At 49.4% G+C, this 15,931-nt stretch overlaps 1 protein-coding gene across 1 annotated transcript in view; it reads right to left on the reverse strand.

Moving 5' to 3' along the window:
- Nucleotides 1-15,931, reverse strand: part of LOC144689335 (ALK tyrosine kinase receptor-like) — a 274,691-nt gene that overhangs the window by 77,492 nt on the left and 181,268 nt on the right. Inside the window, exons 11-12 of the mRNA XM_078556369.1 lie at nucleotides 15,038-15,224; nucleotides 9,577-9,667 (exon numbers count right to left, since the gene is read on the reverse strand). Coding sequence (XP_078412495.1) covers nucleotides 9,577-9,667; nucleotides 15,038-15,224 — 278 coding nt within the window. The remainder of the gene's footprint in view (nucleotides 1-9,576; nucleotides 9,668-15,037; nucleotides 15,225-15,931) is intronic.

Below are 15,931 nucleotides of genomic sequence, written 5' to 3' on the forward strand. Positions count from 1 at the left end.
CATTTTGCATCACACATGAGCCATCTAACCAACTGAGATAAGCAAGTGACCCAGCATCATACAAATTGGTTGTGTTATAGTGATTTTAGGTGTGAAGCTCTCTTAAAATGTAGGCATGCCAAGAGGATCAGTTCAAAGCTGTCACCTTAATGCATGCCGTGCCTGAGTAGAGGCGTGCATGATAAGGAAAGAAAAAATTGTAACATGGGGTGGAATTTTCCACTCGGAGACTAAGCATTGCGGCGGGCGGAAGAGTCGGCACTGCTCCCGCTGGCCAGCGTGTGGGGGGGGGGGGAGGTGAGTTGCTGTGCGAGATAGTCTGCTTTTCATCTCATCGCATATGCAGAAAGAAGCAGCAAGTCATATCTCATGGCAGGCCAGGCTGAGATTCATCCACCCTGCTGTTACCTCATTGGGCCGCATTGTTTCGGGCACCCGATTTAGATGGCACCCGCACACATTTTCACTCTCTGCAGCCCGAGAATTTGTTGTGGCGAGTGATGGCACCCAGAGGAGACAAGCCTTGTGCCCCAAAGTTCAGTAACAAGTGCCTGGAGAGACTTCTCCAGGCAGTGGAGGACTGGTGAGAGGCCGGATGTTCAGCAGCCTCCCCTCCAAGGTTTGGGAGGAAGTCACCAGTGTGGTCAGTGCCTGCAGGATTCAGAAGGGGAACTACTCTCCAGTGCAGGAAGAGGATGAATGATTTCATCCACTCTGCCAGGGTAAGTCAACTTTCTCCTCAACCTCAACTCACACTCTCAGAAGGCCATCAGGCATGTGCAGGGTTACAGTCCATAGGGATCTCAAATACTATCAGCATACGGGACATCATCACTGATTCTCTCGTATACACTTCGACATCTTCATCTCTTGTCACATCCTGCACAAGTTATGTCTTCAGCCATTACATAGGTCCACTCAGCACACATTGAAAGCATACATGCTTATCATCTGCTTTGGCATCGTCCTGCTCACAGTCTGTCCATCTGTCTTTATGCAGGACAAGATCGCCCATTACGCCAGGGAGAGATCCCAGAAAGGAAGGGTGATGCCAGAGCTCAGGCCACTCATCCCCTTTGAAAAGCAGGCAGCAGTGCTGGCTGGCATTGACAGGGGCCGTTCCTGCGCCGAAGGAGAGATCGGCGTCTCCCAATGATCTAGTGAGGCCTCACCCACTAGTCTTCGCCGACCTGCCAAAACTGTGAGTGCTCCTCAATGTAGGTGACTATCCAGCCAATCACTAATTATCTCTTCTCTCTATTGCAGGCACCAGCTAAAAAAAAGGAGGCACACCATCAGCCAGCACACCAGCCTCCAGACCACCTTGGATGAGGATCCTGAGGACCCACAAGATGTCGAGCTGTCACTGCGTTCACCTGCACCCTCCACCAGCGCAGACACGCACCTCGGTGGGACCCAGCTTTAGAGCAGGCGCAGGGTCACTATCTGGTAAGCACAGCACAGATTGAGGTCCACAGCAGGTGGAAGCAGCGACAGTCAAGGTCACTGACACTTGGAGGACTGCTGGAGGTCAGGTTCCTGCTGAGTCTGAGTCCGATGACGAGCCTCTGGAAGCAGCCCTCAGAGAGATGCTGGAGCTCCAAATACAGGCAGGGGTTTAGCGGGCAGGGTTGTCAGGGGCCATCAGCAGATTAGAATGGAGGATGGAGGAGTCTGTCCACGTCCTGTCTGATGACGTGGCTCTGACATGCCAGTGCATCGAGGTCACCATTGGAAAAGTGGCAATTGTTAAGGAGTCCCTTGTATAGCAGAACACTCAGTTTCTGTTAGATAAACACTCAGACCTGGACACCATCGCTAAAGCCATGAGTATGATCCATCAGTGGCTATGTGAGAGGGGAATGGACACTTCAATCTCCCCCCAGGAATCCTTTCTCCTCAAGAAGTCAGGGAGGGCCCTCGAGCACCCATGGGGAGGACACCCCGGGGCAATCCACCCAGGACTCTCCAGGGCTGTCCAGCCAGTCCAAGTCCCTTCTGTTTGTGACCCCATCAGGTCGAGGAGGGTGTACCTGCCCCACAACAGGAGACCCAAAGTAGGCTGGGGCCCTCCAGGCCTCGGCCCTCCAGAGGATGCCCGCCAAGGTCATCACAGACTACAGGGCAAAGCAGTCAGCAGGATGCTTCCACCTCTGCCGTGGCTGTCAGGGATATACCTAGACGTAGCAGTAGGGTAAGAAAAATTAAGAAATACTGAAAGGACAATGGTGACATGGGTGTTCACTCACTGTATATATTTTTCACATCTGTAGATATATTTTGCTTTTCTGAAAGTCTCATCTAGTGAATGGCTCTTCTACCTGATGTAATGCTCTGAGGTCAGCCATCGTGTCCCTCAGGTCTATATTGTTTCTCACAATCTCAGTACGGTGAGTCACCCTATGTCCACAGCAATGACATGAACAAAGCCAGCTGCCCTATCAACATGGTGGTTGGGCAATGCATATCTTAGACTTGTGTCTGAGGATCAAATCATGTGGTCTCATGACTCTAGATTTTGCAGTTTTCTTTGTTCTCCTGATACTGTTGCACTGAAGTCTGGTCTATGTGGATGTTATAGGTTTTAATGGTGATCCACATTGGAGTTAATTTTTCAATGGCCTCAATGTAATGTCTTTCAGTCTTGGGTGTGGGTTACATTTCAAGTAATAGTTGGGGACCTTAGCTGTTCATGGCAGCCTGTAGCATGGCCACGTTTACAGCTAGAGATCACCCCTATAGTAGTTCCCACTTTCCACCTGCATGATGCAGAGCTATGTACCTAGCACTTGGTGACTCCTGAAATGTCTGCTAGACAACCACGACTATGAGATTAGAGGCGCGTGTCTCGCCTCATGATGCCGACCTATTAAATGGGAGGATGCTGGTTTGTACCTGAAGGTCTGGCTAGCGTGGCTTGGCAGGATCCCTGAGCTAGCTCTCTGAAGGGCAATCAACATGGTTATCTGATCATGACAATGCCACCAGTGTCGCAGGCTTCCTCGTGTATATCTTAAACTGCTGGAATGAAAATGTGGAGGCCTCAAATGGGATCACAGCAAAGCTCCACTACATCTGATATGTGCACTTTATTATCGACAAAGTTATTAAGTAATGCTTAACTGCTGTGTCGAGATTAACTGGGCCACCTCACACCCAGATGCCAAGGCAATGCTGGACATGTACTTGGGAAGCTCCAGATGAAGGCTGGGTCGTGAGTGCTTATCAATGATCAGGCGATGGTGCTGCTGAAGCTCTCCCTGTGCACACAAAGGTGATCTGACTCGCAGGCTCGCATCCATGACTGAGAGTGACAGATCACAGAGTCCTAAAGAACAATCTCATGCTGGGGACTCAGTATGAGGATGCGGCCAGAACATTATTCTTGCATGAGGGATAGCCTGTGGAGAGATGCTGCAGCCTGGATTCAGATCAGTCCTCAGACGGTCAAGCGAGAATCAGTGATTGATGATTGTCCTCCTTGAGGCGCCTTACAACACTCCAGTCATACTACCACGAGTGCACTGAGGTTTGCAGTGCTGCTCCTGCCCCTTAAAGGCTGCCATCATCAGCGAAATGATGGCACGAGGCTTGAGAAGACTGCATCATGTCTACTTGCTTCACAGTGAGCACTGGTGTAGTTCTTCAGAATGGCCAAATGCTCCACAGGCTGCCTAGCCTTCCAAGAAAAGACCATTGTCACGCAAGATAGTGACTACTCATTCTGAGATTGATGTCGGTGTTAGTGTCAAGCCTGCATGGAGGGCAGAGGTGAAAGAGGCTCGGATGAGCTAGTCTCTTTCATCTGGAACCTTGTGGCTAGAAGGATCTCATGGGCATGTCTTCCATGTCATGACTTACGACCTCTTCCTGTGGAGCTTCCATATCCTCGTCCTCATTGAGTTCATCCGTTTTGACATCCTTCTCATTGGAGGAGATGTGCAGCTCCTCCATCCCTCCATCTGGCAACTCATCCCCTCTTTGGAGCGCCATATTGCATAGAGCACAGCAAATACAATGATGCAGGACACCCTCTGGGTGCCTGACCAATCCAGATTAAATTTATCTTCAACATGCCAATGGTCTGCTGAATCAAGGAGCATGCTGCAGAATGATCCGCACCGTACCTCTCCTCTGAAGCACTCCGTGGCCACCGAATGGGTGTCATTAGCTATGTCTTTTGAGGGAAGCTTTTATCACCAATGAGCCAACCCTGAATGTGCTGAGGGCCCTCAAAGATCTGTGGCATCTGCGAGTGACTCAAGATATAAGAGTCATGCGAGCTCCCAGGGTATCTAGCATGGACCAGCATAATCTGCCTTTGATAATCACAGATCAGCTGCACGTTGAGAGAGTGGAAGCCTTTTCTACTGATGAATCGTTGTGGCTGCTGCCAGGGAGTTCTTCATGCCACATGTGTGCAGTCAATGGCACCCTGCGCCTGTGGGAAGCTGAATATCACTGCAAATCCCACTGCTCTGGTAGCCTGGTTTGATTCATCCAGGGAGAACTGGATGTAATTGTAAATAGGGCATCAGTGACCTCTCGTATGCATTTATGAGCAGAGGATTGTGATATTCCACGGAGGTCCCCACAGGAACCCTGGAACGAGCCACTTGCAAAAAAGTGGACTGCGGTGGTCACCTTTAGAACCATTGGCAATGGATGGCCACCCAGTCCGTGCGGTGTCAGATCCTCCTGAAGAATGTGGCATATGTGAGGCACCACATCCCTTGACAGGCGCAGGCATCTACTGCATTGTCTCTCACTCATCTGCAAGTATGAGAGGTGTCTTTGGTACACCCTGGGTCATGCCAAACACCTCCGTGGAATTGATGTCTCCTCCTCAGCTTCTGGGTCTTCATGGGGCCCCGCTGGCTCATGGTCCTCAGGGCGAGGCTCTTCCCTTTGCCCTGCCTGGCAGCGATGGGCCCTTCTTCCCCTCCTCAGTTGCATGAGATCCATGAAAAAGGCAGCATTGCCTGCTGCCTCCATTCTGCACTCCTCCTGTTGTCTGTGGAAAAATTGATCAGAGAGATGATCAAACATGACCCTGCAATGATCACCTTCCAAACTAGAGGGTCATTGTGAAGCCCTTGGCCAGGATTTTCCGGTGGCCGGGCGGGCTCGGTGGGCAGGCGCGGTCAGGAAACCGACCGCCAGGCACAATCGGGAACCGACCGCAATTTCACACTGGCAGGCCAATTAAGGTCCACCCAGCATGAAATGCACACTGCAGCGCTTAGCGCTGCCTGTGTGTGTGTGTGTGTGTGTGTCTGTGTGTGTGGGGGGGTGTGGGTGGGGGGGAAGGAGGGCGAATGCGGGAGTTTGCGCATGCCTTTGAGTGCGTGCAGGAAAAGCTCCCTGAGGCACAAAGTTGCCTCAGGGAGATGAAGAGTTTTGAAAATAAAATAGAAACATTTTAAAAATGTTAATAACATGACCCCTCTCATTAGTTTGAAAAAATTTTAATGACTGATTGAAACCTCATCCATGAGGTTTCACAAAAAATCCAAAGGCCATTTGGCCTTTTTTCCTGCCTGCCAACCATAAGGTTGGATGGGCAGTGAAAAATTTGACTTAATTAGATCTTTAAAGGGCCTTAATAGTCCTGTTAATTGTTAGTGGGTGTGCTGCCAACTCCTGTGCGCGCCCACCAACCAAAATATCTCGCGACTGCATGATGATGTCGGGACGCTCGCCTGACGTCATCGCGCATCTTTTTGCGCTCGATTGGGTGGGGCGCGTGCCCACCCGACGAGCGCAATATTCTGAACCTCGAGCTGTCCTCATTCCAGGCATTCCATCCCAGATCCTCCCTTGCAGCTGTAGAACAGCTTTAAGGTTCACTGGAAGCTGAGTTTCCCCCACACCCCAGGCATGATAGTGCATTCACAAAGGGGGTTGGATCTGGACAAGTGCAGCAAGGCGCCATCAGCCTCAGTCAGGCACTGTCAGGTCTCCGCTTTTGGAGTAGACTAGAGCCCAGTCTTGCATTAATGTAATGACTGTAATCGTTGAGCCGTGTAAAGCCTGGATCTCTCAGTTGCAATGTGTAGCGTCTTTGGACTATGTTAATTTGTACTTTAGCCTTGGCCCCTTTACAGTTTGACCCTTCTGACTTTGCACATTCCTATGAGAGGGACAATTGGTCATTCATATCCATTCAACATTTGGTCACAAGCTGTAATGGACTCTCACAAGAATGCAGACCATGAGCCCTCCCCCTTACTGGACTGGGACCAAGACACGTGTGCCAGGCAGAGCCTTGCAGCATGGCGTGCCCTGCCAGGACTGTCTTTGCTTTCTGGCTCCAACTACGTGGTATGCACTGCCACAGGACTGCCTCAGACTTTTCCCCTCTTTTCCTTTATCTCCCCCGAATCATGTGTCTCCATCTGCCCCTTCCCTCCTAGGCTCTAGTCACCCCACCAAAACCCCCAAAGTCAAGTGTGTACTTTCCAGCCCCTTCCCTTGCCTTTGTGTAGCCTCACCACCACACACACCCCGCCCCCTCCCCCCCACCGCAGTCAAGTGGTGCCTTGGCATGGAGTCAGAGCAGCTGCGAGAGCAGTGCAGTGAAAGACAGGCAAACGCAAACCTCAAAGTCACAAATGAAGTGCAGTTTGCCAGGTGCTGGTTGTGATTCACATCAGTCTAATTGGCTGCCGGCGTGGCCATTGGATTTGGTGTGGGAGCGTGATTCCGGCGAGCTGGGTTTTCACTGAGCATTCCTGAGATGCAGAGGCATGCAAAGCTGGCCCCCGACACGGTGTGGTAGACAACCCGGCCCATGGTGAAAGCTGCGAGGGGAAAATTACAATCTGTTTTTACGCCGGTGGAAAACTGACTTTTGGCTGCACGCCGAATTTCCTGGTCCTGCCCACCATGATGCCTGCCCGCTAGCGGGACTGGAAAATCCCACCTATAGTGTAAGGGCTTGGTGTTGGTCAGCAATGAAATTACAACAGTTCGACAAAGGCCACATTTTGCAGACCGTCTGTTGCAAGGCTCTGTTGTCAGCTACCTTAAAGATCTAACATCTTTTTGATCACAGTATCTGTAAGTCCCATGTACAGCATTGTCCTTGGTCACCACCTGCTGCCAGGCATAGTCTTAGGGACAGGTATACTAGTAGTCTAAGCAGGATAGTCCTCCTCACATTCACACAGCGGCACTTTATTTCAGATTTCCAGTATCCGCAATATTTTGCTTTTGTAGTAGCGTTTCTACTTCGCTGTTAACGGACTGGGCTTTTGGGCACTGCAATGGTTCAACACTTGTCCACACATTCCACTTCTCTGCCTCCAGATTTATTTTGTCAGTCTCTTTTTTCTTGTAAAGGCTGCAACAATTTTTACCCCTATAAGGCATTATGACTTCTGGTTGACTGCATAACAGAACTAGGAAGCAATGCTGCATTATGTTAACAACGATAGAACATCAGTGTAATTAGAACAACAAAGGGTATCTGAAATGATGCCACTCTGTACACTCTTTTAGCAAACTCATTAACCTACTCATTGTCACAAAATCACATGGCAATTACAGACGACGAAGGCCATTCAGCTTAATTCATCCATCCAGAGAGTTCCTAGCATATTGTTACACCTAATTTCTCCTTAAATGATCATTTTTCTTCAATGATTAAACAACTATATTTATAAAAGATGGGTTGAGAGCATGGCCTTTCCCTGTAATTTGTAGATTATGTAAACACTGTTGCTGCTGTCCGTAGTTTTTCTTTAATAATTGTTCTGCCCCAGAGGGCTGTGGAGGCTCAGTATTTAGTATATTCAACACCGAGATTGATCGATTTCTAGATATCAAAAATATCAAGCGATTTGAGGACAGTGCAAGAAAATAGCATTGAAGTAGAAGATCAGCCATGATCTAGTTGAATAGCGGAGCAGGCTTGAGGGGCTGAATGGCCTACTCCTGCAGCTATCTCCCATGTATGGGCCATTGTTTACATAGCTGATAATATTAAAAGATCACTGATCTTAGAAATTAATACCATTTACCTAGTGAATTTTTGGGTTGAACATAGTGAGTGATGTCAGTGGTGAGGAATGCAATATTTCCGGCAATCAGGGTCAAGCATTGTTAGGTTAATAGTCTGATTAGATGCAGACTAAGGCCCCCTTTAATCTGTCTGGAACAATGTGCCTCTGTGTAAACCTCATCATCCCCTTCTTCCCCACAGCACAAGGATGATGTTCTTTCAATTGGTCTCAGTTAGATTCAAACTCAGGTTCCTGAGGTGAAAGAATGGCACAATAACTCATGTAATCCCATTATGAAGATAGAAAAAAATCATGTCCAACCATTAAACATTGCTATGAGCAAGTCTACAAATGTTGTTGAGTACATGACAGAAAACAAAAAATCATCAACGCTGGCTGATGCCTTTCTGTAATGCCGTACAGAGTGAACAGAAGTCATCACATGCAATGTTAGAACAACTGCGGCATTCACCTCCTCATGATCAGTTTTCGAGAACACTTACTGTTTGACTGGTCATTTTCTCAGAAGGAGAATGGCAGACAGAATCAGGAGAGGCAGTCTAACCCACTGCCTTCTCAGGAAGCTTATTACTTTCAAAGGCATCTTTTGATAGGAAAACGTGTCTGGCAAGTTCTTTCTGTTTATGTGGCGAGGGACAAGAGTCAGAAAAGCCAATGCTATCATACACACAAATGAGATGATGCACTGCATTAATACATAAAGGCTGGATTTAAAATAGCCCATTGCAGCCAGACTCACTTAATTATGGGAAAAGCCCAGCGTTAGTCTCCCAATGGTGGAAAACTTCTCTCGATTAAGTGGGATAGAAGAAGGGGCTGTCACAGCATTCCCAGTCACCGGCGGAGGTGATCAATTAGGCTCATTAAAGAGCCAAATGACACCCATTACCCCTGAGCCCACTGCAACTTAGTTGTGGCTCAGAGGTTAAATGGGAGCTACATGGCTTTCTTGTACCCTCGGAAGGCTGCCCAGCAAACCCTGTTGGCCTTCCGTGATTGTCCCTCAGTATCAGGCACTCTGTGGCTAATCGAGAGACCGGGCATCGTGAAGGTGTTGAGGGGGAGCTACTCCCATGCCCTTGCCTCCAACCCCCTCCTTCCCCATGACCCCCACCCCGCCCTCACTCACCCATGGCGTAGAGTCTTACAATTACCCTGTGCCTCTGCCGGGCGCAGTGCCACCAGAGCCAGAGCTGCCAGCCTCTGATTGGCTGGCAGCTCTTGGCCGACAGAACTTCCGCCACTGGGGACCTCAATCACAGGAAGGCCTGACTGTGGCCACTTAAATGCCTGAAAGGCACTTGATTTCGCTGGGCCTCCCTCATAGAACTGACGGGGGATTCCCACTGGTTTTCCGACTGGTGGACGAGAGCCCCATCGGCCTGACAAAAAAGTGTTTCAGAGGCAAAAATAGTGGAACAGAATTTTCACAAAGATGGCGGTGCCTCTTATCAAAAGAAAAACGGCACTACAAAATAGAATGTAGCCACATAACACTTTAAAATTAACATCTGATTAAAGACACCAACGGAAATCACAAGGTTCCTACCTTCACTGCGACTTGCAAAGGGCTGGGTTCACCAGGGATACCAGTCACTTGACCTTCATACACCTCACCAAAGGCTCCATGGCCCAGGCCCCTATTAGGAAAATCATTCTGTCAATACTAATCATTTCCAACTAATAAGCAGCCAATTACAGCATCTACGAGCTTTAAGAGAATCAATGTTTGCAATCCCACACTTCTATTAGAACAAAGATATCAATGGTGAGTAAATGTTGCGATTTGTGATCACAAGAATGAATCATGTTATAAACTCTTTAAAATAAAGAAAGCTGTTTCTATTTTTAAAAGCATACTTGTACCAAAATGTCACCAACTTTTAAGTAAAATGAATAAATGTCATTTTGAATGACAGTGCTTGACAGGTTTGATTAGACATGCCTAAATCCAGCATCAGCACAGAGGTATTTATAGTCTACTCCTGTGAATTCAGTCATTTAATTCAAATTATTTGATCATTCAATTTTTAGCTCTAAATTTCCAATTTGCTGTTTATTTCACATGGCCTAGTTCAGATTCCTGTATAATTCATGCCGTTTAAATGCAAAAAAAAATGACTGAATAATTAGGAGTGGGTTGTACATGCCTCTGCGGTTAACAAGTTCTCCAAATAGGAAATTGCAATGATTAATTTTAACCCAATAACCTGTTCTAATTTATAAATAGCCACTCACTACTGAAGCTGACAAATAATTAGGATTTACTTACAATAGCAGAAATAAAAGCTGTTCGTGAAGTCAACCTTTTCATTACTGGACTCAGTTTTCTTTTTTCTTTTGTCTGGATATTTTTCAACTATTTCAACTCCGCTGGTCAGGCCATTGTATGCTCAATTACTTGGGTGTATTTCAGTTAAACAGTGAAGTTGTTATTGGACTAGAGAGGCCTTTAAACATAAACTATTTGTCCTCCATTACTGTCGCGCATCACTCTAGGATTACCAGAACAAAAAAAGTCCTCTGGAAATCAGTAAACTCTAGGGGACCTCAATGAATAAGCGCACAGGGTCTGACAAGGCTCAAGTTAATTAAATGAAGAGAATGACCCATCTAATTGGGATTCGCTTCTCAAAATCCAGTAGGAATACGCATATTATGATCAAATAATTAGAAGCCTAAATCAAATAGGATGGTCACAAAAGTCTGAATTTAACTGATTTTAGCTAACGATAATGGATTCTATCTTTCGAGTAGAAATACAAAAAAATTTACAGTACACAAAGTATTCGCTCCACCTATCATCCCTCCTTTCAGGACCTCCCTGAATGTCTGCACTTCCACAGGGACCCCTCCTGCCCTGTCTTGTGCACTCCAGCCCTCACCCACCTATCGAACCCCCTCCCACTCCCTGGGGCCTCGTCTCCTGACCTCGCTGAAAACCCCTCCCTACTTACCTGTCATCTGGCTCCTTTCTCTCCTTCATCAAGGACAGGATGCAGGCCTACCAGTGGCCACTGCTCCTGGTGGAGCATCTTACTTCCCACTTACACATGTAAAGGGGATAATGTCCCAGTGCTGCTGGACTAGAGAGGACAAAAGCAAAAATCACCTCACGCTGTTCCAAAGCACTGACCTCTGCTGAGAGGGGATGCGTGTGAGACTGGCTTTGCTTTGATGTTCTCCTGCAGGAAATTGAGCTGCCAACGCCCTTGTGCATGAACATACCCAGTGCTATAGAATGTGTCTTAGGAGATGAGGAAATTTGAGGGAAAAATAATAACAAAAATAACAGTTTGGTTGTGTATGTTCGTTCCTTACCAACAAGTATCAAGAAAAACTGAGCAACTGCAAAACACCAAGGCCTGAGTTATTTCCTTGGCCTGGGCCCGGGAGCGGTTGGGAAACAGGCCCACGATCGCAATTTCACGCTGGCTGGCCAATTAAGGCCAACGGTCTTCCCAACGGTCAGGAAGGGCCAGGTGGGGGCAGGTGTCTCCCCAATGGTGACCCGGCGGGCGGTTTAAAATTGGTAGAAGCAGCTTACTGAAGGCTGCCAGGGGAGAGTCATTCTGTGGTCTGGAGACTGGAGCAATGGCCTCAACAGCGGCTGGGGGTCAGGCAGGAGGGCAGGTCGGGTGGGCATTCCGATACCAATGTAGATACCAGCACCTCGGTGGGCATTAGATCATTGGCTAGAATGTTGGTGCACAGCTGTGAGGGTACTTCACACTCACGTGAGGAGCAGACGGAGGCAGAGAGTGCCCAGGGCGCCAGCAGTCGGAGGACTGCTGGAGATCAGGACGATGCTGAGACGAAGGCAGGTGATGAGCCTCTGGATGCTGGATGTCCAGCGGAATGTGCGGGAGGATCTGGCATGCAGGAGATCCATGAGGGTATGCATGCCATGGTCTCTATCTTGGAGGAATCCATGCGGCGCATAAGCATTACGTTGACCCTCATCACTGAGTACACTGCCTCCTTCATTGAGAGAGTGGCAACTCTCATGGAGAGGCAGCTCCAGGGACAGAATGAGGGGTTCCTGGGATTGCACCTGGACCTGCAAGCCCTCACACAGGCAATGACCTCAGGTGGTCAGTGCTGGTGTGGGAAATGGATCAGGCACCCAGTATCCCAGCTAGGTGCCCCTCTATCAATGGCGAGCAGAGAGGCCCAGAGCGACCTCACGTTGGCGCACGATCTGCTTGTCATCTCTGCGTACTCCTCTCAGGGCACGCTGGATGATGGCAGCAGCTCCTCTGCCCCTCTGACAGTGACCGTGGCATCTGATGAGCTGCGATGGCTGGGGAGATGCCAGCTGTGGCACTGGCTGCTCCCTCCCAGGTGGGGCCAGCACAGACTCCACTGGCCAGAGGACGACTGCCAAGGTCATCAAGGCCAACAAGACACCAGAGTCAACAAGCTGCCTCCAATGCCGCTACCAGCGATGGGGGGCACCAAGACCCAGCACTTACAAATGTAAGTTTACGGCACAATAAGAACAAGAGGGACGGGTCATGGGTGATCTTCTGTTATGCCATGTTTTATTTATATGTTTACTGGTATGGGCATTAACACCAAATACAGTAATGTTCATTTGTTTTGGGTGTAAAAATTATATAAATTTTGCTTTTGTCTTAATGGCCTGAGTATGCTTCACCTTTTTATTTTCTTGGAGCAGGGTACGTCAGTATCTAATGCTGGACATGAGTGGCTCTAAACTTATTGCACAGGCACTGAGTGGACTTTGGGTTCAATTGAAAGGGTCATTTCAGACATCCGGGATGGAGGCTGCAGCCCTGGCATGAGGTGGAAGCAGGTCTTTGGCAGCCTAGCTGAAGGAGCGTTGGATCAAGGCATCCTTGGTGTCCCTGGCTCCCTGGAGGTTACAGAGGTCTGCCTCCACGCCCTCAGCATTCTCCTCCCTGTACTCCTCTTCTGACTCACTACCGGATTCATCCTCTGTGGCCTGTGGAGCTGCCTCAACATCCTCTCCCTCCAGTGCCAGTGCCAGATTGTGGAGAGCGCAGTGTGCAACCACTATCAGTAACACCCGCTCTGGGGGTATTGTAGTGCACCCCCTGAACGGTCCAGGCATCAGAAGCACATCTTCAGGAGACCTATGGTCCTCTCTATCACCACCCTTGTGGAGGCATGACTCCTATTATAACACTGCTCTGCCTCTGTTCATTGGTGGTGGAGAGGCGTCATAAATCACCTTTTCAACGGATAGCCCTTGTCACCCAGCAGCCATCCATCCAGTCAGACTGGAGCACTGAATAACCTGGGTGCGGGGGAACCCAGCAATCGCTGAAAACCCTCTGGCTCGTTCAGCCTGGCTGGCCTCGTCTATACGGAAATGTCATTACCTGCCTGAATAGAGCTTCTGTCACCAGCTTGATGCAACTGTGGACAGCTGACTGGGACACTCCACAAAGATCCCCCACTGACCCTTGGAAAGAGTCAGAGGCATAGAAGTTGAGGGCCACTGTGACCTTCAGAGCCACTGGCAGTTGGAGGTGATCCCAGGCCCAATCATATGACAAATGGAGGTCACAGTCTCCATGGAAAGGCAGAGCCTCCTTCGGCATTGCACCTCGGACATATTGAGGTAGCTGCATCATTGCCTGTAAACCCTGGCAGCAGGATAGTGGCGTCTTCCGAGGCTCTTTATGCCTTGGACTACCTGCTGGCTCTGCACCCCTTGTGCCTGCGCCTCTCCTCCCACAGGTCCATCCCCTAGAAGCTGCATTGGGACACCTGGCCCCCTTTCCCTTCTGCCCCTCTCTTCCTCCTCAGAAGAGGTGCCATCAGTGGAAAGCACAATCCCCATTACCAGGGTTACAGAAGGCTGTCTGATACCTGGAAGGTTCTACATGGTCAAAATTCTCCGGGAGCCTTGGAGAAAACAATGGCCAGGATTTTCCCCTGGGCGATTTGGGGGTGGGGCTCGCTCGCTGAGGGGAAAATGACGCGGGATGACATTGGGAGGAACCCCCGACGTCATCCTGGTCCATTTAAATTTTTAGGAAGGCGGGCGGACAGCAAAATCAGCTGTACGTCCGCCAACCTGTCAATAGCCAATTGAGGCCATTGACAGGCTAATTAAAGTAATTAAAGACCTGCCCGGCCAACCTTAAGGCTGGCGGGCAGGCCAGGAGCCCCAGCGAGCTCCAGATTATTCATGAAACTTCATCCCCGTTTCATGTCCGTTTTGTAAAAAATTAATAAAGTTTATGTGTTCTTTATTAACATGTCCCATCTCGTGTGACATTGTCACATGAGGGGGACATGGTAATAATTTTTTAATGTTTCTATTTTTATACTTAACTTACCTGTCACGAATCTCACTGAGGCAGGACTTTGACAGTTGGGGAATCCCTCCCCCATGGGCAGGCCGCTGTGCGGGCCTTAATTGGCCCACCCACTTAAAATGGCGGCAGGGCCCGCTTCAGTGGCGGGGGGGGCGGCTGGCTGCCCACCGCCGAGCCGGTGGGGCCCGCACACCATCCGAGGGCAAGATTCTGCCCAATGAGTCCTGAAATGAAGCCTATAAAAGCTAAGAGTGAAGCTCAGAACGGAGGTGAAGCTGTCAAGTTCAAATAAGCAACCAGTAGCAAACTATCTCCTAAACTCCTCACTACTCACAACGGCAATTCTGCTGACCCTTTTTATCCCGCCCTTGGATGAGGTTTGGCAAAATGTGGGCTGCCCGCCTGCCCATTTTGCCTGTGCGATGAGCGCGAAATCGTGCGGGCAACGTAAAAGCGAGAACAATTGCCTTTTTATTGGTCTTAAGTGGCCTCTTAATTGGTGGCGGGCACAGCCCTGACCCATGCGTGCCGGCCGACCTGAAGGATTGCTTGCATGGAGGATGATGTCGGGACGCTTGCCCAATGTCATTTCACGCCCGATCGGGGTCGGGCGCGCTCTCCTGCAAGGCGCAAAATTCTGCGGCAGGTAAAAGTAACGAAGCCATGGCCCCAAACGTTAACTTTTCTCTGACTCACCTGATGAGGATAATGTTTTTCCGGGAAACCTCTTTGAGATCGCTGATGGAGGTAGTTTTCCCAGCAAAGCAGTAGTTGGGATTGTAGTCAGTCATGATGGTGGAGGTTCGCAGCTTGCTGAGCTTGTAATCAGGACTCTGTAGCTCCATCTGCATGGCTTGCAGCTCTTGGTGCTTGAGGCGGTATACTACAATGAACATTATTTAAAGGAATTATTTCACCAACACACTGAAAGAAAGAAGGCATTGACTAGTAATGAGGTAGTGTGGGTCTTATTTGAAATTTTAAAAACTCACAGAATGTTGGAAATACTCAGCAGGTCAGGCAGCATCTGTGGAGAGAAAAACAGGGTTAACGTTTCAGGTCTGTGACCTTACATCAGCAACTTTCTGATATCGTCACAGACCTGAAACTTTGGGCGGAGTCTTGTGCCGGTAATGGGGGTCTTGGAGAGCCAGCGAGACCCCCCACATCGCCTCTTTCTGGGAAGGCCCACTGGTCGTGCACGCCAATCAGGCAGCTGACAAGCAGGTGGCGGGCTTTCCCCCGGGGTCAGGACCCAGGTCCCGCCTACCGAGAGTTGCCGGCCAATCAGAGGCTGGCAGCTCTTTTGAACGGCAGCACCACAGGTGAATGAAGGTGGGAGGGGGTTCACGGGGTGTGGATCTCAGGGGACTGGGACTTAGGGTAGTCGGCAACCAGGGCAGGAATGTTGCTCTCAGCAGGCCCCCCGATGTCGGGTCTCTCGATCAGGCACTGAGCGCCTTTGAATGAGGGAAACCCCCGGGAGCCGGCAAGCAAACACACCAGGTCGTGCTTGTTATGCATGCTGCATGGTGAGCCCCCTGTTTGCTGCCAGGGCCTCAATTAGTGGCAGGGTGGGAAGGTGGTCCT

This window comes from Cetorhinus maximus, chromosome 14, assembly GCF_964194155.1.
Source record: "Cetorhinus maximus chromosome 14, sCetMax3.hap1.1, whole genome shotgun sequence".
In the NCBI taxonomy this organism is placed as follows: Eukaryota; Metazoa; Chordata; class Chondrichthyes; order Lamniformes; family Cetorhinidae; genus Cetorhinus; species Cetorhinus maximus.